Source organism: Pleurodeles waltl, chromosome 3_1 (assembly GCF_031143425.1).
Source record: "Pleurodeles waltl isolate 20211129_DDA chromosome 3_1, aPleWal1.hap1.20221129, whole genome shotgun sequence".
Classification (NCBI taxonomy): domain Eukaryota; kingdom Metazoa; phylum Chordata; class Amphibia; order Caudata; family Salamandridae; genus Pleurodeles; species Pleurodeles waltl.
In genome coordinates, this window is record NC_090440.1 from 14,580,156 (window position 1) to 14,602,401 (window position 22,246).

General features: G+C 45.2%; 1 protein-coding gene across 1 annotated transcript in view; it reads right to left on the reverse strand.

Moving 5' to 3' along the window:
* Window positions 1–4,366: 4,366 nt before the first annotated feature.
* Window positions 4,367–22,246, reverse strand: part of ZNF408 (zinc finger protein 408) — a 43,858-nt gene continuing 25,978 nt past the window's right edge. Inside the window, exon 4 of the mRNA XM_069221696.1 lies at window positions 4,367–10,206. Within this exon, the coding sequence (XP_069077797.1) occupies window positions 8,378–10,206 (1,829 nt within the window). The 3' untranslated portion in view covers window positions 4,367–8,377. The remainder of the gene's footprint in view (window positions 10,207–22,246) is intronic.

Here is a 22,246-nt window from a genome sequence, read left to right on the forward strand (position 1 = left end):
TAAACTTGTAGTAAACAATTTAAATTTTATTTGTGCCAAAGCCTTAAACTATAAACCTTTTAAAGTACTGCTGCAGAATTCTGAAACTGAATATAGAGACCTCTTGCTGCACATTGAAGTACAGTGACTAAGCAAAGGGAGGATACAGGGTGGTTTATAGATTTGCTTCCTGAAACTGAACACTTTGTAAAACAGTGAATGTCAATCCTTCCCAGAATTGAAGGGTGTGAAACGGCTCACTGTGCTCTGTTTTCTTTCAGATATATTTACACATTTCAATGCCCTCAACGTCTGGGCTCTATGATGTATTCTAGTTATTCATTTCAAAGTAACTTCTTTATACTCAAAACACACCTGCAAGATGGTGATTTCACCCACTTTTCAAAACTGTTGGTTGTAACTCAAAGGTCTGCAAATGCTTAAGAAATGCTGTCAGTACTAAACTTTGGTGCATGTCTCTTGCATGTCTTGAGGACATTTCTGGAGAGATCATAATTTCTCAATTCAGTGCCCTCACCCTCCTGTGCAGGCTGATTGAATCTCCACTGACTGTGACTGCAAGAAAAGGGCACACGCAGGAAGGCAGCCAACAGACAGGCAGCGCACTGCAGTATTTCAAAATCACAAGGGGAGCTTTTCAAACAACTCCTTCAGAGGTATGTACAATTTAGAAAGCACATTCTGTGGACACTTAGGTAATGGATTTTTATTGTCAAACACAAAGGCAAGCACATTACATATTGTGTGGCAGTGCTCATTAACCTGACATTCCACATGGGCCCAACGTGTTAGAGATTTAACAGGTTCCTAAGTGAGAGAGATATTTTATGTGCTTATTTTACATTTCGTGTCTCCTATTTAAGTCCTGTAATCTTGAACAATGCCAGAGACTGCAAGCCACAAGAGCTCATCCAGATGCAATTCAGTAAGTTTAGTTATGAGGTTTTTTTTCTTCAACACACCCACTGTGGAAAACAAACATGTGTTGATCTAAACATACAATTTACTTTCTGGGCCTGTGTAAAAAGGAGAGGTAATTTATCAGAGGGGAACATTTTTAAGAATTGTTCTGGTTCCCACACCAAATGGATGCATCAAGAACTGAAGTTTCTATTAATGTTTTGAAGAGGCATGGATGTTTTTTTCTTCTAAATCACCCCCACCTCTCCCCGCCATAGATGCAGCCCTCAGTCCTAAACCTTTTGGGCCCAAAGAAAATATATGAGTACCCATGCTATATACATTCACACAGATAGATGTTCAACTCACATCCAGTGCATTCTCAGTCCATACAACACATACAACTACCTCTAGATTCATTGCACTCATTCAAAAACATGCAAACTCCCAACTCATATTGACACACTTGACACGCGATGGCTGCACACATCACAAGCTCTGATACACACAAAGCAGGCATGCTCAACTCTAGATGCACTCGACCTGATGAGACACACCCCTGACGCCTTACACATTTTGAACAGACACCTATTACTGCATACATGTTGAAAAACACACTTAAATTTGGACTGTGAACACTCAGTTGGATATACATTTACACTAATGAATGCATCCGACACACATTGGCTACAAACACTCCATGATACCCGTAAGTCAAACTCCATATATTCTACATATTGCACATACTCACTCAATACACTGATAACACACCCACTGACTGTAAAGACTCAACTCTACACACTCTACAGAGATAAACACTCCTGACACTATGTGTCACACTGAGAACCCCTCCAACTCCCACCAACCATGCACGAAATCTAGGATTCATCCTCGACTCCTCCCTCTCCATGGCCAAACATGTCAACGCAGTCTCCTCCTCCTGTTACAACACCCTCAGCATGCTCCGCAGGATCTACAAGTGGATCCCGACTGAAACAAGAACCGTGACACAAACCCTCGTCAGCAGCAAGCTAGACTACGGCAACGCACTCTACACAGGCATCCCTGCCAAACACCTACGACGCCTCCAACGCATCCAAAATGCCTCCGCCCGACTGATCCTCAATGTACCCTGCCACAACCACATCTCCCACCACCTGAGAGACCTCCACTGGCTCCCTGTGGACAAGAGGATCACTTTTAAACTACTCATCCACGCACACAAGTCCCTCCACAACACCGGACCTGCCTACCTTAACAGCAGACTCAACTTCTACACCCCCGCCCGCCAGTTCCGCTCCATGAACCTCGCCCTTGCCACCGTCCCCCGCATCCAGCGAAAGACCTCTGGCGGCAGATCCTTCTCCTACCTCGCCGCCAAGACTTGGAACTCCCTCCCGACCAACCTACGCCAGATCCAAGACCTCCTCGCATTCAGAAGGCTCCTCAAAACCTGGCTCTGCACCCCCCCCTTTTTTTTCCCCCAGCGCCTTGAAACCCTCACGGGTACGTAGTGTGCTTTATAAATTTTATGATTGATTGATTGATTGACACTGACACCCACACACACACAGTTCTTTGTACATTAGAACTGATACACATGGCTGAGACTACATGCAATAGACACCTAACACCCACACACAATCTACGTGAAGAGTTGCCCACCTAGTACACTGATAACACACACACTGACTGACAAACATTTTGCTGAAATGTTACATTTCTTCAAAACAGAACAAAATATCTATCACATGATAGCATTTATCATACACTTTGTGTACACCAATAATGACATGCTTACACAGCCACTAGTATACGCACACGCAACTGCACTGACACAACCACGTAACCATGTTCATACCCTCACGCGACATTCATAATTACATGCGTTCACACTCATGATAAACTCACACAGTCGCTATCATACACCAACACACCGTAACAATACATTTATACAGCCAACATTTACAAATGCTATACAGTGTCTACAACAAAACACCAACTCTGACAGGAGTATTTATAAATCATATGTAACTAAATATAAGCCATTATGTGTGCACAACTAACACAATAAGTTGAAAGCCCTGATGAGACAGCCGCAGAGCCTTGTTTATATGCCCACACCCAATTATATATGTTCATGCACCAACCTACACACTCAGTATCATACGCTCAAGCAACCACCATCACACGCCAACACATCCATTTACCAGTGGTCTACACTGTTAGTCCAACACCTTCAGGTAACCTTAAAACCCTTCCAACATCATTTATGACTCTAAAAATTCTCATGTTAAACTCTCTCAAGTAGTATCCTAGGTGGCAGTTAAACTTAACACAGTGGGTGGAAGACAGCAGCTTAACTAACGCACACTCTGCTCACAAGCAAGCTGGACTACCGGAACACCCTACATGCCGGGATCAACAAAATCTCACCAGAAGGCTGTGGACCATTGGGAACTCAGCAACCAGAAGCACTGTCTACTTCTCACACCGCAGCTACATCACGCCACACCTGAAGGAGCCCCACTCGCTACTCATACAAAGAACGAGCACAATGTGGACGCACTGTCCACACTTTTAAGACACTATGTACTACTGGCCCACACAATAAGTCTGACACCCTGGACTCGCAGGCTAATCGGAAAAGACATCGGCAAAGAGCCCCCTTGCGCTACACGTCGGGCTTTGTAGCGGCAGCCCGACAAGAAGCCCGACAAGGAGGGCGACCCAGCGATGAAGCATGCCACCTGTGGGTGAGGGCTTGTGCTCCACAAGTATGTTGCCTCCGATGACTTTTTCTCAGGCAATCAATCACATGAAATAGATTGGGCCACTATCTGCACAGATATTTGTGAGATTATTGTAAGAGGGAGGACATGTACTGAACTGGTACCCTCTTTCCTTCGTCATGTAGCTACACTCACACTTGCATTTCCGTCCAAGTGCTCTACAAGTCTGCACAACATAACATCAGTTTCCTGACTTTTTTGTTCATGCAGAAGCCGTCTATTACTTACCATCAACTCCATTTTAAAGATACATACATATTTCATGTTTGTTCATACTTCTGCGGACCTCCCCAGTCACCCTAAAAGAATGTGGTCATAATTCTGTGCCAACAAGCTGAGTTTGTCCTCCCCCACGCATTCCTCCATTCAAACACGATTCTGGGATCCAAAGCAGTTTACTCCTGTCTGTTTTACAACACAAATTTTCAAAACCCTCTGGACTACTATTAGAAATTGGATCTCTAGTTGGCAGAGGTATGTACCCTGTCCAAGTAGGGACCACAATCCTACTCAGGGCAATTCCAATATGCAACATAAATTAGCCTGTGCTCACCCTCTGGTAGCTTGGGGCAGAGCAGGCAAGCAGGCTAAAATTAAAAAAAGCAATGTGTAAAGTATTTGTGCAACACAGAGTAATCACAATAGGCACACCACAAAAAGACTCCACACAGGTGTAGAAAAATAAAACGTGTTTATCTGTGTAAATCAAGACCAAAACCACAAACATCCAATCAGTAAATTATTCGCTTTTTTAAATTATGAAAGCAGTGCTTTTAGGAAAATGTGTGGCTCAATGCGAAGAACCCTGCGATGTGAACGCGCTTCTATTAGAGAAAGCACTGTAAAAGGTTCTCACTTGCACTTCGCTCCGCACAGCGGTTGGGTGCTGTGGGTTAAGATGTAAGCAGCGCAGAGGAATTGCAATCCAGCTCCCAGCCGGCACGGCCACAGAATTTGGTGAATACGTGGTAGCTGCTGGAGTTCCACAAGTGTGACGGGGGAGAAAGGTTGCCACGGTCACTGAGCCACGATCACTGTTGACACACAGTGGGCTCTTGTCTGGTAGGGGAATCCGGCTCCCCTGAATTTCTCTGGGTCAGTGGGAGGGTGCCCTAGAAGCAGCTGTGTAGCGCCCCTCAGCAGGCGAGCATGGAGTTCTCCTCCTCTCGGATGAGGACGTGGCCTGGCAGGTACGACGGGCAGGATGCAAGAAAGTGTGAGGTAGTCCAGCGCGCTCTAGCAAGAAGACGCTTGTTACTCCATCTGAGTCAGTGCACCATGGCTGTCGGGACAGATGCACAGGACAAGGTTTTTGATTTCCGAGTGACCTTGCAAGAACAAGGGGCAAGCCAGCAAGCCCTTGGAGTCACTCTGGGGGTGACTGTTGGGTCTTGGTTTGCAGGTCAGCACAACAAGGTAATGCAGCAGTTCCTGGGAACAGTCAATCCTGGCAGTGGCAATCCTGGCACACAGCAGTCTTTACTCCAGCAGAGTTTCCTTGAGTCCAGAAGTGTACTGAATTTAGGAGGTCAGAGTAGTTATACTAAAAAGTGCCTTTGATGTGGGGGGTAATTTTAAAAGGTTTCTCTGAAGTGCACAGGTCCCCCTTTCAACCCTGCCTCCGCTCCAGATTATAAGTGGGATGTAATCAGCCCCTTTGTTATGGGCACTGGTCACTACCCTTTGAGGGGTGAGCCCTTCCCAACCTCCTCCCGAAGAAGACCCATCAGTATACAGATGAATGCAGATGCACTTGAGTATCCTTTGTTTTGGCTGTCTGGAGGGAATGCACAAGTGTAGATGTCACCTAGCCCAAGTCAGACATATATTGGAGACAGGCTGTACACAGGACAGTGAGAGCAGCAAAATGTACAATTTCTAAAATCGGCATTTCTAAAATAGTAATAATGAATCAGACTTTACCAGTAAAGAGGATTTATCATTAGCATTCCATTGATACCCTACATGATGCATCTACTCCTCTCTGATCAGTAATTACAGCTTAAAAGTATTTTAAGGAACTCCGAGTGCTGGCCTATGAGAGGGGCAGACCTCCCAGTAACAAAAAATGACTTTGGGAGTTTTTAATTACCAGGGCATGTAAAACTCACAAGTACATGCCCTGTCTTTTACGTACACGGCACCCTGCCCTATGTGCTACCTAGAGCCTACTTTATGCAAGAGAAGGCTTGGCAAGAGGTTTTGAATGCCAAGCCTAGGTGGCAGTGAAGCTGCACACACAGGTTCTGCGGTGGCAGGCCTTAGGTATGTTTACAGGGTACTTCTGTGGGTGGTGCAATCAGTGGTGCTGGTCCACTGGTAGCATTTAATTTACAGGCCCTGGGTATATGGTATACCACTTTTCAAGGGGCTTACAGGTACATTCCATATGCCAAATGTGGATACTCCAAGGTTACCAGGTTTAGGGGAGAAGCTCTGGTTAGCAGTGGTAAAGTGCTAAGGCCAACAAAAAGAAACAGAAACAAAACTAGAGGTAAGAGGCAAGGAGTCTGGGGGAAGACAGTCCTAAAGATGCCAGATCTAACAACTACTATCCAACCATTTCTCTTCACAGCCTCGTTGGCATTTCAGGAGTGATCACCATGGAGATTAACTCATCTTCCCTCTCTCTCTACCTCCTTCTGTTCTCTCCAACAACTCTTGCTGTCCCAGCCAATCAAATACTCCCAAAGCTCCCTTCAGCTTCCCCATACTATACCCTGTGTTTAATATCTGTCTTCCTCCTCTCTGGACCCCCTTACTTCAGTCTATTCAGGGATAGCCACTGGAATGCATCCACCGTGCATTCAAACCTCAACGCCAGGTCCAGATCTCACTTCCATCAAATCCTCTTCTCTAACGTAATAGTCTACTATGCCGTCTCCAAGCACTCCATTGTTTGGAATCAGCGCATCAATTGAGGCCTTGTCTTTTCTCTATAGCTATGATGAAAGGCTGGTTTGAATGGAGGAGTTAAAGGGACTGGGGTGAACTCTGCTAACCTAGGCTCAGTAGCATGGAGAACATGGTTATGACCCTGTACCAATAAGCAGACATTTGAACAAATGTGTATATATTTTTATTTGTATGTATGGTCCAATGTTGCGTAACCTTCCCATACCCACACACACATAGCATGTACTGCATATGTAAAGACGACTGCCCATATCCAGTCCAATATTCATAGGGTTATTGGCTTATAATTTGTGTAGCAGACTTTAACTTCCAAATTTCATGGGATTTTAAGCTTTGATTTTGAACCATTATGTAACTTCAACTGTATTTTTGCAGTGTTTACAGGTTTGAAACTGTCTGAACCACAACTTTATATTACCTGTGTTTTTATGTGAAAAGCTGAAGCTTTTTTCTTTTAAAGGAACATTCGCATTCAGACAAAGGTCCCCTCTCCCGATTCCATCCTACGGCGAACGCCGGTGAACTGACTTGTAGCATGGCCTGGCAACCAATCACTCATGATTCTGGAACCTACAGCGCAAAGCCTTTAGCTGTGCACCATGGGTTTAGAAGGATGGCCTTGCTGCAGTGAGCCCAACACTTGCACACATGGACTCGCCAGAGGTTCTGTGCCTACCCGCCCAAACGTCCCATTGGTTGGATGCAAGACTTGGGCTGTAGGCAGGCTCTGAGGCCATCCACCCATACGTCAAAGCAGGCCCCTGCGCATAGTCAGCTGCTTGATGAGTGAAGCCTCCTAATTCACAAATTCACTGAAACTCTAAAATTCAGAGTCCATTCCTGAAGTCAAAATGGTGGTATGTGCTTCTTGAAATTGCCATCCGCTCATTTCTTGAAGAAGGAACCCAAGTTTCTGGGTACCTCTATACCCTATGTGTGTCTTACAAATGATCATTCTCCCATTTTCTTTGTGATTTTTTCCCACTGTGCACAACTTACAATTTTGGCCAAAATCACAAATTCCAAGATGGCAAAAAACATATTTCATGAAAAAGTCACATGTGATTGATAGAACTAGCGGGTTTCAGCTTGTGTGTAAATCGGTCAAAATATTTCTAAATTTTAAATCTTCGCTGCCTGCTGCACATCTTGTTCAATTTGTAAGATCTTAAAACCTACTTCATGGGTTTACAGCAAACTACAGGAACACATTTTGAGTCAAGTTCTACTTTTAAGGCAAGCTTGGTTTGTACTGAATCACCGTTATTTGCTGTATCTCACAACAACATTTTAAATGGAAACTAAAATGGTAAATGCATCTCTCCCCCAAGCAGGTAGTGACAAAACGCTTGGCACTCAAAAACTGCACCAGTTTTGCTAAGAGTGTTTCACATTCCATGCCAATTCTTCAGAGGATAACAAAAAATGCATTTTTGATGGAAAGTGTGGCTGAACTGTAACAAGGGATTTGCTGTTGCCAATTCTAGATATACTCAATAGATCATATAGTTGTGGCCCAGGGTGGTGAGCTTATCACATTAATGCACCAGTGTCCAAGGCTGGCTCTGCAACACACAGCTGGGGTGAGGCACATTTGTGCCTCTGCACATCTACCATGAATTAGGTCCTTGCATTTGTTTGGCTGCAAGTGCTGCTGGGGGAATCAGGACCACTGTTTCATGTCACTGCTTCTAATCTTTGCTTCCCCAGAAGGGGTTCCCAATCAACTCTTTATACATGCAGGATGAGACTGGAGGGGGAAGAGGGTGTCAGCTGCCTGACTGCACCTCCACTTCCCCTGCAATTGGGGTGAAGTTCATACCATCCTGGATAATCACCACATTAATCTGGGGCTCTTCACCCTGCAGAACAAGGCACTTTCCATCGTGTTCAGAGGTGGTAAACCTCAGGATGTCGGTCACCTGGACGTGTTCAGTGGACTCGGTCTCGGACTGCCCAAGGAATGGCTGAACCAGGCTTCGTGGTGGGCTGGTGGGAGGTGGACCGCTGGCAAAGGGTGGACTAGTTGGTTTTTCAAAAGATTCCTTGTCCTTCACCAAGGAGGACATGGTCACTGGTTTTAGTGTGATGGTGGAGGCTTGGCTGAGGTCCACGAGCCCTTGCTGCCTGTGGGTCCTTGGTTTCTTTGAGGGAACAGAGGGCTCAGTACAGCCGCTCTCCATGGATGCTGTGGACACCGCCATCCCAATGACCCTGTGGGTGACCTGATGCCGCCTCAGGCTGTGCAGCAGTGTGTACCCCATGCCACACGTGTCACACTTGTATGGTTTCTCATCCAAATGGGATTTCTGGTGCCGTCGGAGCTTGGTGGCTAACGTGTATGACTTCCCACACTGCTCACACTTGAAGGGCCGTTCCCCGGTGTGCAAGCGTTCATGGGCCCTCAGGGTGTGGGGATCCTTCAGTTCCTTCCCACAAATGGTGCATGGGTAGCCTTCACCTGTGTGCAAGATCAGGTGCCGCCTCAGCTCGGACTTTTGAGGGAAGGCATCACTGCAGAAGCTGCACGTGTAGGGCTTCTCCCCAGTGTGAAGTCGCATATGCCCCCTCAGGTTCCCCATCTGACGGAAGATCTTGGCGCAGAAGGGACAGGCATAGGGCTTCTCCCCAGTGTGCAGCCGCATGTGGTTGTTCAGTGAGCCCGGGTTGGCCAGGTCTCGCTCACAGATGCCACACTTGTAAGCCTTAAGGTTTTCTTGGTTCAGCTGCTTGGCCTGGTGGGTCTTTCGGTGGATGCGGAGCGCAGGCCGCCGGGTAAAGGCCTTACCACACACCTCGCACTGGAATGGGCGCTGACCGGTATGGAGCACCTCATGCTCCTTCAGGTCACGTTTGGTCCCGTAGGTCTTGTCACACTGTGTGCACTTATATGGTCGGACACCGCGATGTGCAAGGACATGGGCTTTGAAGCTCTCCTCTGAGCTGTAGCTCTTGCCACACTCTGTGCACAGGAATGGCTTTTGGCCACTGTGGATATACTGGTGTTTTTTCAGGTGGCACAGCTGGATGAAAGCTTTGCCGCATTCTTGGCAGCGGTACCTCCGCTGGTCAGTGTTGGTCGTCTTTCCCTCATGGCAAACCTTGGTAACATGTGGTATATCAATGGCCACTTCAGTGTGATGAAAGTCTCCGTTACTCTCTGAACTTCGCGTCCGCTTTGGGTGGTGGTTCTGATGTTCCACCCTGGAGCTGACATCAGAAGCCTCTGCCTTGTTGACTACTTCAGCGTATTCACTTGGTGAAACTTGCGTTCTTGCACCCTGCTGGCTCATCTCAAGACTTTCTTCAAGCTGCCACTGCCCACCCACCTCACCGTGCACCGCCAAATCACTTTGACCCTTTGTTGCTGCACCATGCTTCTGCAGGGCTGGAGTGCTACTGATAGTCGGTCTCTCTTCTGGGTCGGCACATCTCAAAGGCTTGCTGTCCTGGTCCATCTCAACTGTAGCCTGAAGGTTCTTGGGTGGCAGCCACTGGGGACCTTCTTCCAATCTCCCAACATCAGGAGAGGTCACAAGGGCAAGTTCAGCTTCTGTCTTTGAGTGACCACCATTCCTTGCCCTTCCAGCAGGTGGTGCTGTTGAGACAAAGAACCAGCATGAGTATTACAACAAAAAAACACCTGCCAGCATTCACTCGTCTTCCTGAATAGAATACAGACATCATAACACATAAAATCACCCCATGAGATGTAACACCTTAGCCACGTTGGACTTCAGGGATGGCCCCACCGGAATAAAAGGAGCCCATAGTGACCCATGGCATCCTCAAGCCACATGAAGAGGACTCGCAGTGCAGATTCTACCACTCATCAGAACATGGAGCCCATTAAAGGTAATCCTGAACATGTCCCAAGATCCTCAGGGCAACTTTATTTTTCAGTAATTATGTAGAATTCATAACAAAACAATTGTCACAAACCAAAAAAAAAGCTACAGATATGGTGTAATGAAAGGGCAATTTTCAGTGGGCATACTTAAAACAAAATCATGGCAAAAAAAGGGAAGCAAGTGGTTGCCCAAAACAATTTAACATATGCACATCTGGTACTAAGTTGTGAATGCCCTCAGTTTACCATCTTCCATCACTGGTCAAGTGGCCGGTTCTTGTTTGGGGATACTACGAACATCTTACATGCAAGGACGAACAATGACTATCTGCCCTAAATCGGTTTCATCCATTCATAGGCCCCCTCCTTCTGCCACTGAACTTTAAGCAGGCGAGGCCTGCTCTCTTGCACCTTCAGTTTTCAGATAATTACACAGTTTGTTGTTCTGTATTTTGGTTTTCAGCAGATGTGTTTCATTCCACCCAATGAACTCAGAAGTATTGTTTTTAGACTCTTTTTCTGACTCTATTTGCTTTTATGATTTACTGTGTTATATCGAATAAAGTGTAATTTAGATTTGATTTGACTATAGGAGTCTAAGAAAGCGCTCCTTTTGGCCCAATAAGGCTCCTCTATCCAAAATGCCTCGAGAATATCAGCACAGACTTTGTCTTCAGGTGTGCAGCCACAAAATCATCCAGAAAGTAAATTAAATCTTTCAAGAGAAAATGCCATGTAGCCTTGCTTTTCTACCAGGAACCAGCATTAGCAAGGCCAATAGGTCTGGCTTGCATTTTGACTTCTGATGACATAATAAAAAAAATGCTTGCTGCATTAAAAAACAAAGTCTGCTTTTGTTTACAGTGCGTCTCAAGGATGAGTAGCGTAACGTGTGGTGCTACACAGTACTTTCAGATGTAAAATAGTCCCTCAGGTGTTGCGATGCACGGACCCCACAGGAGAATGATATACCAGGTTGCCACCAGCACGACGGTGAAAGAGAAATGATCCTTTGGGTGTAACCACAGCCTACTTGGACTGTATTTGGTAACAATGGGTGGTGCTGCCAGCTTGGTTGGCAAACCAGGTCTAAAAATGTCCACTTTGTGTTAGACCACAGGCTGGCGGTAAAGCCACATCAGGTATGTTTTTTTTGGGTGAAAACATTAGTAATTCAAGAATGGACTTCAATGGCCTTAGAGGATCCCTGCTCAAGGACACCGCGTCTGTCCCATGTTTGTACTGAGTCATGTCTGAGGCTGATAACTTCGAATAGTCCCACATGCTCTTCTTACCCATAACTCACCAAGAGGACCCGAGATTCAAGCAATGTGGCTATTTAGGTGACTGTGATTTGTAAGAACCTACTAGCAACGTCAGAGTGCCACGACTGGTGATGTTCCCAGGGGTTTCAACAGTAAACAGTACTATAAATGTACTAATCCTTAGTACAAAGAATGTAAACATCCAGGGAAGAGCAATGCATGCCGCAGCCCAGGGAAGCCATTTAGCTTTCCCCAAATCTGTGCAAGTTGAGAGTCACTGAGGCAACCTGGCAAACTACACATTTCTGAAGGTGACATTTCAGAGAGTGACTGGGGATGCAAGTTTTATCTACACTGGCATTTGGCGTCTGAAATGTCCCAAAATAATCACCTATTTGGGTTTGTCATCACTTATAGTATTTAATTAATAATAACAAGCTACTAGAATATATCTGCAGAGGAAGTATGATATATGGATAAAGAAGCTGGACATCCTCATAGGTGATGGCGTGCTCTACAAATCCATTATTGATTGATTGATAAAGTAACCCCAACTGTATAATGTAAGGAGTTCAATGAGCTGTGTGCTTATGGTGTTTCTGTAGCACACATCCAGCCACAAGGCAGCAGAGCACTGTACATGGTCAAAGGTAAATATACTGCCGACGGATAGCAGGAGAGGAAGCTGGCTGGTGGACGGTTATTGCACTGTGATGTAGTCATCTCTAAAGAAGCGAGCCCTCAACTCTTTCCTAACTTGCAGCAGCGCTGGGGCGGTCCTGCTGGATACAGGGATGTCTGTTCACATCCTAGGTGCACAGATGCTAGAGGCCTTGTTTTTTCTTTTTAGGGTCAAGCCTGCGTCACATGCGCTTGTGAGACGCTTTAGTAGATAGAAAAGGGCTCGGAGCCCCGTCCATGTCACATCAGTGTTTTTCATTCGTTCGTGGGCTTGCCTTTCAAACTCTGCTTGCTTTCATTAGTGGAAGGCACGCATGTGTCATGCCTTTTCCGGTGATTAGCCCTGCTCGAGCGCAGCGACCAAGTACTGAAAACATGCGAGGCCCGCTGTTTCCCGTCAGGTTTGTGGACTACTTTTTATCTTTTTTTCGCAGCACGATCTCGCTTGGCAGAAGCCCACATAGTTAATTGCACTTTTGCCGGTTACGTAGATAATTGCACTTTTGCTGATAGGTTTCACTACGAGTGACCTGTAGCAGTGTGATCGTGCTCTTTTTTTGCATTTATTGTGGCAAGAAAAGTCCGGTTGGGAGTTTACAACTGCTAATAGCTGTAACTCGGAAAAATGCGACACCCTATTGCATTGCAAATGCTTGTTTATACTTCTTACTCTGCAGTCTGATGGTGCCCTGGCTGTGGGTGTGCCGAGACCCACCAGAGATTGTGAGTTTGTCTGCAAGATAAGTGGGTTTGCTAGTAGTGATGAGAATGGGGTTGAAGGCCGGGTGGAAGGTGACAGAGCTATGAGGTGCCTTGAAACATTCTTTAAGTTTGGAAGAGATTATATCATTGACTCAGTTACATAGTCACGCCAACATCCTCGCCATTCCCTTCATAAACATCCATCTTTTGTTCTTCTCGATTCAATGGATCTTCAGGATACAGAATAAATGGGAAACCTATACATTGAAAATAAAGCGTCCTATGCAGATTGCGATATCTTGCAAACCATTTCACAGAGGTCTCTCACTCCCTGTTCTCCAGAGACACAAACCTTTATCCTGTTCAAATGGTGAGTATACATAATATCCTCCACAACAAGGTGGAAAGCGATATAAGCATTTAACAGCCCTAGCACTGGATTATAGCTTTTGGATGGACCATTAAACCCCAACGCAAGCTGAGAAGGAATGCAGCAAAAGGTCTTAATATATTTCAGCCCAGAGACGAGCAAGGCAGGCATTACTAGTAACACTAAACTAATCTGAGTGCTGCATAAATTAAGCAAAACAGATGTAAAAACTATGGGCTGTTTGCACTGCAGGCGGAGAGCATTCCATGTGAAACCTCAGTACACCAGCAACACCCCATTTTGGCGTTTGTATTGCGTGACGCACGACAGTTTATAGGAAAATACCATCTATGCAAAGGAAGTACAGGACATGTTAACGCCCAAAGTCAGCAATGCGACGATATGGGCTTGTCCTTTTCTTTCACAGTGCAATAGTAGAAGCCGAAAGCAGGACTGTGGTGCCAGGAAGATGGTTGCCCAAGCACACGACTGTTCCGCATGCCCATATATGCAGTAGAAAAGCCTCTCTTCAGAGGCCCAATTTGCAGTTCCCTAGGACATCACAGACAGCATACATATCTTTTGCACTAATATACACCCTAAAAGATTGACTTCCAAAATGTCAACATTATATAAATATCTTCCTACAAATCTGTTCGGTTAAACTTAGGGCCTGATTTACAGTTTGTGGGAGGAGTTACTCCGGCCCAAACATGACAGATATCCTGCCCACCATCTTACACTCCCATTATATCCTATGGACATTGTAATATGGCGGATGGGACATCCGTCACGTTTGTGGTGGAGTAACCAACCTTTTGTGATCGAGTAACCCGTCTGCCAAACTCTAAATCAGGCCCTTGGTATTCAAACTCCAAGACTTTGGTACCTGGAAGACACTTCTACTTCTTGTTAGTGAGATCAGGTGCAGGTTAAAAGTTGAGTCCAGGCTGAACGTTTTGACTTGTTGGGCCTGCTGTGTTTGCCGCGAGTAAGTATTTTTATGCAGTCTGGTTTATAAGAAAACTTTAGAGTAGACCCTTATAATTCTCCATCATTCTGCAGTGTCTTGGTGACTTGTTCAACTTATAGAAGCATGACTGGTGCGGGTTGGTTCCCCGGACACTTGCAGTTGCTATATGATTCAGTAGAGCTGTTGGTGTAAATGTCTGACGTTGGATTTTTAGGGAAATGATTTACCATGAACTGATTTCTAGTAATGCACTCATGGCACTGTGATCACACCAGCACTTTACGTAACTAGTTCAACACATCATGACCGTGTTTATTTAACAATTGTATCTTTTTAGTATTTATATTAGTCTGTTTACAATGTTTTACACATGTTCTTCCTTACAGCTGTGCAGGTTTTATGGGTTCATTGAAAACCCGAAATAAACTTTAGATGATCACTTGGTTGTCAATGTCCCTCTCAATAATCTACCTCAGAAATGGTAGTCTGGGACGGACGGTGGCCGCTGTGGTCCACAATGTGTTACTCAAGATGGATAGGGTATGATCACTCTTGAAGCAGATCCGGGTGTAACCTTGGATGTTATGATGATGAGTAGGTGTGTCCAGCTCCACTGCAGATTTCATCCTCTGTTGGCCATTGGATGACATGACGTGGCCTTAAAGATACCAGCTCATATGCGGAGACACAAGTGAGGGCACATTGTGGGGTTCTGCCATGGTAGGAGGATTGAGGATGCTGATGAGTTGTTACCCTGTTTCTGAAGCTAGTACAGATAGCAGTGCACTTCTAACATCCGAGCGTTGGAGTGGAGGGATCATGAAGATGAAGCAATGTTTTATCACCATGAAGTGTGGCCTCGTCTCCGTATGTCGGGCAGCGTTGCAGCGTTGCGCCCGATATGCACGGCAATGCAAGATAATAAAACAGACTTATCACAACTTCCTTCTTTCTCCCTCTAAGTCATCAGCGCTCCTGTTGTTGCATCGGTTGTAGGCTGAGGGACTCTACTCTGAGGATCACAAAGTAGTTGCTGTTGGGGACTGCAAGATACCCTATCCCAGGTGAATCCGCACAGGCTATGGACACGCTGGACATCCTGCACATAATGGGACATGGGGAGACAATGCATTCTGCTTGCAGTACATCTGCACATGTCATGGGCCATGCGTGACCTTCCTTTCTGCTCCCAGTGCATATGCACAGCTTATGGACACCAGCAAGCGTGTGTACTCTGCTCTCTGCACGTGATGACCACCGGACGGACCCAGCATTCTGCTACACGCATGACAGACATGTCGTGTGCACCAGAATCAATCTGCTTCCGGTGCATTTGCACACCACATGCAGTGTGCAGACCCGAAACAGGCAATGTGGAGACCCGACACACTGCTACAGCTATGTCATGGCCACCACTCTGCTTCGGTGCATCTGCATGCCGTGGACACTGGAGAGTCCTTTCACTCTCTTCCAGATGAGCCTGCAAAGGTCAAGGCAACGAGCAAGAATAAAGACAGTGTCTGACATGTCTTGGGTATGAGTGATCTGACCCTTCCCTCCACTGCCATCTACAAAGACAACAGCCACCGTTAGGACTCGCTCTCTACTGCCGGCGTGTTGGACATGGAGTGTGCAAAAGTGACCTTGTACTCTTCGTTTTGTGCATCACCACGAGAGGTGCATCAGACGTGCCTTGCGCATGAAGCTTCTGGGGCACCTGCACATGTCCTGGGCACTGGAGAGACCTTCTACTCTGCAGCAGGCTCATCTGCATAGAACATGGAAGCATGGCATGCTTTACCGTGTTCGTGACCTTGTACGGTCACGTGCCGTCATGTGTCCTCAGGCGATGGCTAAATATACCAAGTACCAGTCACAGAGGACCCCTGTTACCTAGTCTAGAGCAGTTTCCAGGGGAAAGAACAAATACAATTGCAATGCGCACTGCTCCTATAAATATTGTACACGTAGGGACGTACTCCAAACAGATAAAGGATTATCACAAGAAACAGGGGTTGGAGCCAAGAAGTACAAATGCAAAGTGTATTCCATTATTAACATAAATTATACTGTACTTTTCACATGATCCAGATCCTCAAAAATATTATAAATCTAAATGTTTTGTATCAATACATTGTTCCAAGTTTTTCGCATCATCCCATTCAACCATTCAATAACAGTCATACAGAACAGTCATCCCTCCACTCCACTCAAACAGTCAACAAACTAAAAGTGAAACCGGCGCCGGACAATAGTTTGCAACATGAATGAATGCTTGCATCAACAGTCATCCAATAATACTTGATGTACGCATAGTATTGAAATAATCTATAAACCTGCACTTTATTTAACTCAGTGTTGTGGCGTAAATGCCCTATATTCAAATTCCCAGATTCAGTAACTGAATGATTTCGATGCTGCTCAATTGCTTCCCAATAGATTCTCACAGATTTTGTTGTCCAACGTCGTGAAGTCCAACAGTACTGCCTCAGTCCTGAGGGTCGAGGGCCCGAGGAGATGCTACACTCTGCTCTAGGTGCCTCTGCACAGCCTCTCGACCCGGGATACCCGACACAAACTCGGCTATGAAGCTACTCACTATTCCAGCCCCGCCATCGATGGCTGCTACTCTTCACGGATCCTGCTAGGAAGTGATATGATCTTTCAGGACCGATGGCGCGAGGGACTGTTCACATATGAAATGCTCATGGATAGAAGAACCCTGATGAAGTTTTGATAGGATGAAATGCCTTGGCTGGGCTCAATTTTGTTACCAATAAAGTAAATTTTTGTTCCTGAAGTATGGCTGCCGTCTAATGATGATTTAAAAGAAGAACATTAACTTCAGCTCAGATACGGATCATCCTTTGGATATGCTGAACGTCTATAACAAGGACAATTCACTTTGTGAACTGTGGCGCTCCCTTTTCTTTGTCAGTCTGCCGCAGGTGCGTCTGCATGTGTTGCATGTGAGCACCGAGGAAATGCTACTCTCGGCTGCAGATGTGTCTGCACCTGCCATGGTGGACATCAGGGGATGCTACGTTCGGCCACAGGTGCATCTGCAGGTAAGCAGAGAGGGAATGCTACTCTCGGCGGCAGATGTGTCTGCACCTGCCACGGTGGACATCAGGGGATGCAATGTTCAGCGCAGGTGCTTTTCACATGTCCTGGGCATCAACGAGAACATGCTCATTTCCTGTCTCGTTCCTCATGAAATGTTTACTGGAGTTTGTAGTCTATTGTGAGTTTTTTTTTTGTATAACTAGCTTTTATAGTACAGTCAGATATGGTTTCTACGAAATAAATATATAGCTTGAGAAATACTTGGCACTGATGTACAGTACATCTACGGGTACAGCACATATATGGTGCAGGTGTATAAAACAGGAACAGTACTCACTGTGCTCTGTAGGAAAAACAGCAAATGTTCCAATTGTGACATTTGGGGACAGGAAGCAATATTGTCTCTTCTGGTGTGATGAAGTTTAAGTTTCTTTCTGTTTCAATGACTCCTACTAGTTACTTTATAGGATTTTGGAAACCTGACAGAATGTAGTTAGTTACTTCTGAAGCTGGTTGTTTGAATCTGGGCACGGTAGGATGAAGGGCAGTTGACTAGAAGCACAAGGGGAGTTATAGTGCAAGAGAGGGACTAGAAGCTCAGGTGCAAGCAAGGAGAGGAGGCAGAGGTCAATATGGCATCTGGAGGCCGTGTGGGATGCGAGAGGGCCATAGGTCAGCTCAGCCACAGGCCAAGAGGTACACAGGGCAGGCAGAGGCCTCGATGACAAGTCGAGGTCAGAAAACAGCTACTGCTGAGCTTACAGCAGGTCTGGGGGTAGCAAGAGTAGCTGGGGATGGCTGCCAGGGTCCTAACAAACATCAAGGGCCAGATGTGGGTCATTAGGGCTGGAAAGGCAGCTTCAATCACGAAGGGCTTCTGGTGCTCAGGATGGCTAGTAGGTGCCATGCTCTCCATGTATAGTCACTGAAAACACTATAGTCAGAGGTTAGTTGAACCTCTGACTACTAAGTAGGGTCAAGTAATACAAACCCAGGGGACCCCTGATATCTGCCAGGTATAATGCGCAATGCACTCCATGACTGATGCGCACTACCAGCCTTCTTGATCTTTTTAACACAAGCCTTTGGGCAAGGGCATGGCATGAGTTATGGGGTGTGCTGTTCACTGCTTAACATAACTGGGTAATGCAAGTTTCATGAACCATAGCTAACCTTATGCTGTGTTTTTTAAGTGAATTTCTGAGTGGTGGGGAGGGGAATAATGCTGCATTCACCTGTCGTATGCCAATTTTATCACTTCTTTAAATGTGTCCTAACTCTCCCGTCCCCCGGTCTGAGCTATAAGGATTCTTATATTCTGCCACTGGGCCTAATTTGCTAACATTTAAAAGTTCACGCAGGTCCATCAAATAGTGCCAAAGTTACTAGCGAATAAAACATGTATTGCCCCTCGTTCATCTTAGTCCCGCTTTTGACTGGTATGCTCAAAACTTGACAAAGAAAGCTAGGATGGCAAAAAGGCCAAATTTCATGCAGATTAATCAAGTGGTCCGTCATTTGATTGCAAATGTACATTTACACTACCCACCCTTTAAATCTGCCATCCCCCGCCTTTGGACCTGCATGAAATGGTCACAACCAAGGGTATGCAAAATATGCCAAGTCTTTGCCACATCCCATGCGCATCCATAAAACTGTGTCAAAGGGATTAATCAATCAAAAATGTCCACCCCTCTTTGAATTTGTCCCCCCTATTGGATCTGCACAAAACTTGAAATCCCTGCACTGGGTGCAACTTGGTAACTGCCTGTCACATTTCTAGCAGATTCACCAAACATTGCCAAAGTTATAAGCAAATGAAAATGTTGTCCCTCGCCCGCGTCCCTGCCTTCTTGCTGTTCCCAGGGGATGGACTGGCACAAATCCTAACATACAAACAGGAAAACTGAGAATTCCAGGATTCTACTGATTTGTGCAGATTCATAACAGTGCGAAAGTTATAACGAAATTAACACTTTTTGCCCTTTCCCTTTTATTTTTAATTTTATCAAATGTGCAAATCGTAATCTCAACATATTCACTGTCCGCCAACTTCATGAAAATTTATAAATTTGTGAAATGGTTTTAAGCACAACCACAAATGGCTTTTCTACTCATAAAAGGGTTAACTCCCACCTCTGTGCAGCTAAGAGTGCCAGGTTGTTTGCAACAGAGATAAGGTGCAGCCCTTAGGGGCCAAAGCCCACTGGGCAGCCCTTCACCCATGCACCTCCAGGGCTTGGCCACATGGCCCAGCCTGCAGCCAGGCCCTGCACCCATCCCAGTCTGTGCCTAGAGCTTGGGTCTTTGCCCCATAATCTGTGCAGGGATATCACAAGTGAAGTAAGTAACGTTATAACTGACATCATCAATGATGCAACTTGAAATGGCGATGATGTCATGAAATCATATGCAGTGCAAAGGAATAGTGTGAGCTATGATTTGTACTGTGAACCATAACTGGTGAATTTCAGTGGTTTGTACAGTTTGAGCCAAAACCATAACTCACTTTCCTGCTGTGTTCTTTTTCAGTGAATTTCTTGTTTTTAAAAAAAATATGTACAAAATCTTTGCTGAACACGTCAGAAGGTTCTGACCAGTAGGGTTTGACAGCATCCCCTGAGTGCCTGCACCCAACCCGGTGTTACTAACCAAACCTACCCTAGGGGCAGTGCCGCAGGGCACATGCATGTTCCAACTGTGATATTTAGAGACAGAAGTATGGTTTTTCTCTCCTGTTTTCAGGTTGAAAAAAGTCTAGGCAAGAATTTTCTTTCTGCTTTAGTGATTCTCACTAAATACTTCCTCAGGTTTGGACAACTTGACAAAACGCAGGTTACCTTATATTTTGAGTTGGTTAGCAGCCTTTGGCTTTGCACAACTGGCGAAGCTGCAAGATATGGTCTGTTGCCTAACCCTGTGCCCCCGCCTACAGCCGGCGACCAGGCCCTGCTGCGCACAATCTTTCAATGTGTACCGCAAGGGTATCTGCCGGGCAAACCCACTGCAAGAAGCCAACCACCGCTGCACTTTGTGTTTTTGTTGCTTTTTATACATAAGTTCGTATAGAAGATACATTTTTATTGCTTTTAAATTACTACAGTCATTTTTCAAAATCTTTGTATACTTTCTGTTAACCATTTTCAGACTATTGTGTTGAACTCCTATTTTGTGGACTTTTTCACTAATTCAACTTGTGATGAAGGCTCTGTGGTATTTTTTTTTTTTAGCTGCTGGTTCATTGCATGAGAGATGACCTATTAGTTCACTTCTCCTGAAAAAATATATGGAAAATGTTACTTACACAGTAGACATCTGTTTGTGGCATGTGGTGCTGTAGATTCACATGCTTTGCAAAAGTCCGCCATCTAGTGTTGGGTCAGGAGTGTTGCAAGCTTTTTTTAATTCAAAGAATCTTTTCAAATCACGAGATCGAGTGAGCCCTCCTCTTGGTGATACTGCGCATGGGCATCGAGTCCATAAGTTATATTGTTTTCCAGCTGATGGGTGAGGTAAGGAGTAAATAGACAGTAAAGAGAAAGAGTTGACTATGCAGTGTATTTACACCTATACAATACTTATATAACAATACAACTACAATGGCCACGGGCATCCGGGGAGGAAGGTTGGTGCATGTGAATCAACAATGCTACATACCACAAACATATGTCTACTGGTTAAGTAACATTTTCCCTTTGATGGCATGTGTAGCTGTAAAGAAACATGCTTTGCATAGAATCTAAAGCAGTCCCTACGAGTAGGCAGTGGCTAGCGTGCGGGATTTAGAGTTGCCTGAGAGTGTCCTGTGCACTGCTTGCCCAACATTGGCTTACTGTCCTGCTAAAACATCTACACAATAGTGTTTAGTAAATGTATGCAGCACCTTTACATATGTCCGCTATTGGGATGTTCCCTAAAAAGGCCATATAAGCACCTTTCTTTCTGATGGAATGTGCTCTGGGAGTGATAGGTAACTTCCTTTTGGCTTTGTCATAGTAAGCTTGCATACATTTGACTATCCCTCTTGCTATGCTATTTTTTTATACTGGGTTGCCTTCGTGAGGCATTGAAAAAGATACAAAAAGTTGCTTTGGAATTCCTAAACTGTTTGGTCCTGTCAATGTAATACATAAGAGCCCTTTTAACATCTAGTGTGTGAAGAGCTCTCTCTGTAACTGAGTCTGGGTGCGGGAAAAAGACTGGTAACTAAATTGATTGATTGACTGATGTGGAAAGGTGAAACTACTTTTGGAAGGATCTAGGGTTTTACTCTATCTCTGTGTAACTAGAAGAACGGATCTACTAAAGTTAGAGCCAGGAGTTCACTTACACGTCTTAGGGAAGTAATAACTACTAGAAAAACTACTTTCCATGAGAGAAATCGTAAAGGACAGGTATGCATAGGCTCAAATGGTGGACCCATGAGGCTAGTAAGTACAACATTAAGGTTTCAGGGTGGTGCTGGGGGAACCCTGGATGGAATGACTCTTTTGAGACCTTTCATGAAGGCTTTGATAACAGGGAAAGAAATATGTTGTCTGCTTTGGAGGTAAGCAGCTATAGCTGCCAAATGGAGACGAATAGATGAGAAAGCTAAGTTTGCCTTTTGCAAATGCAGCAGATAACAAACAATGTCTTGAATTGAGGCTCTGAGTGGGTCAATGCTTTTAGGTTGACAGTAGCAGACAAAACATTTCCATTTTGCTGCATAACACTTTCTAGTTGTAGGTT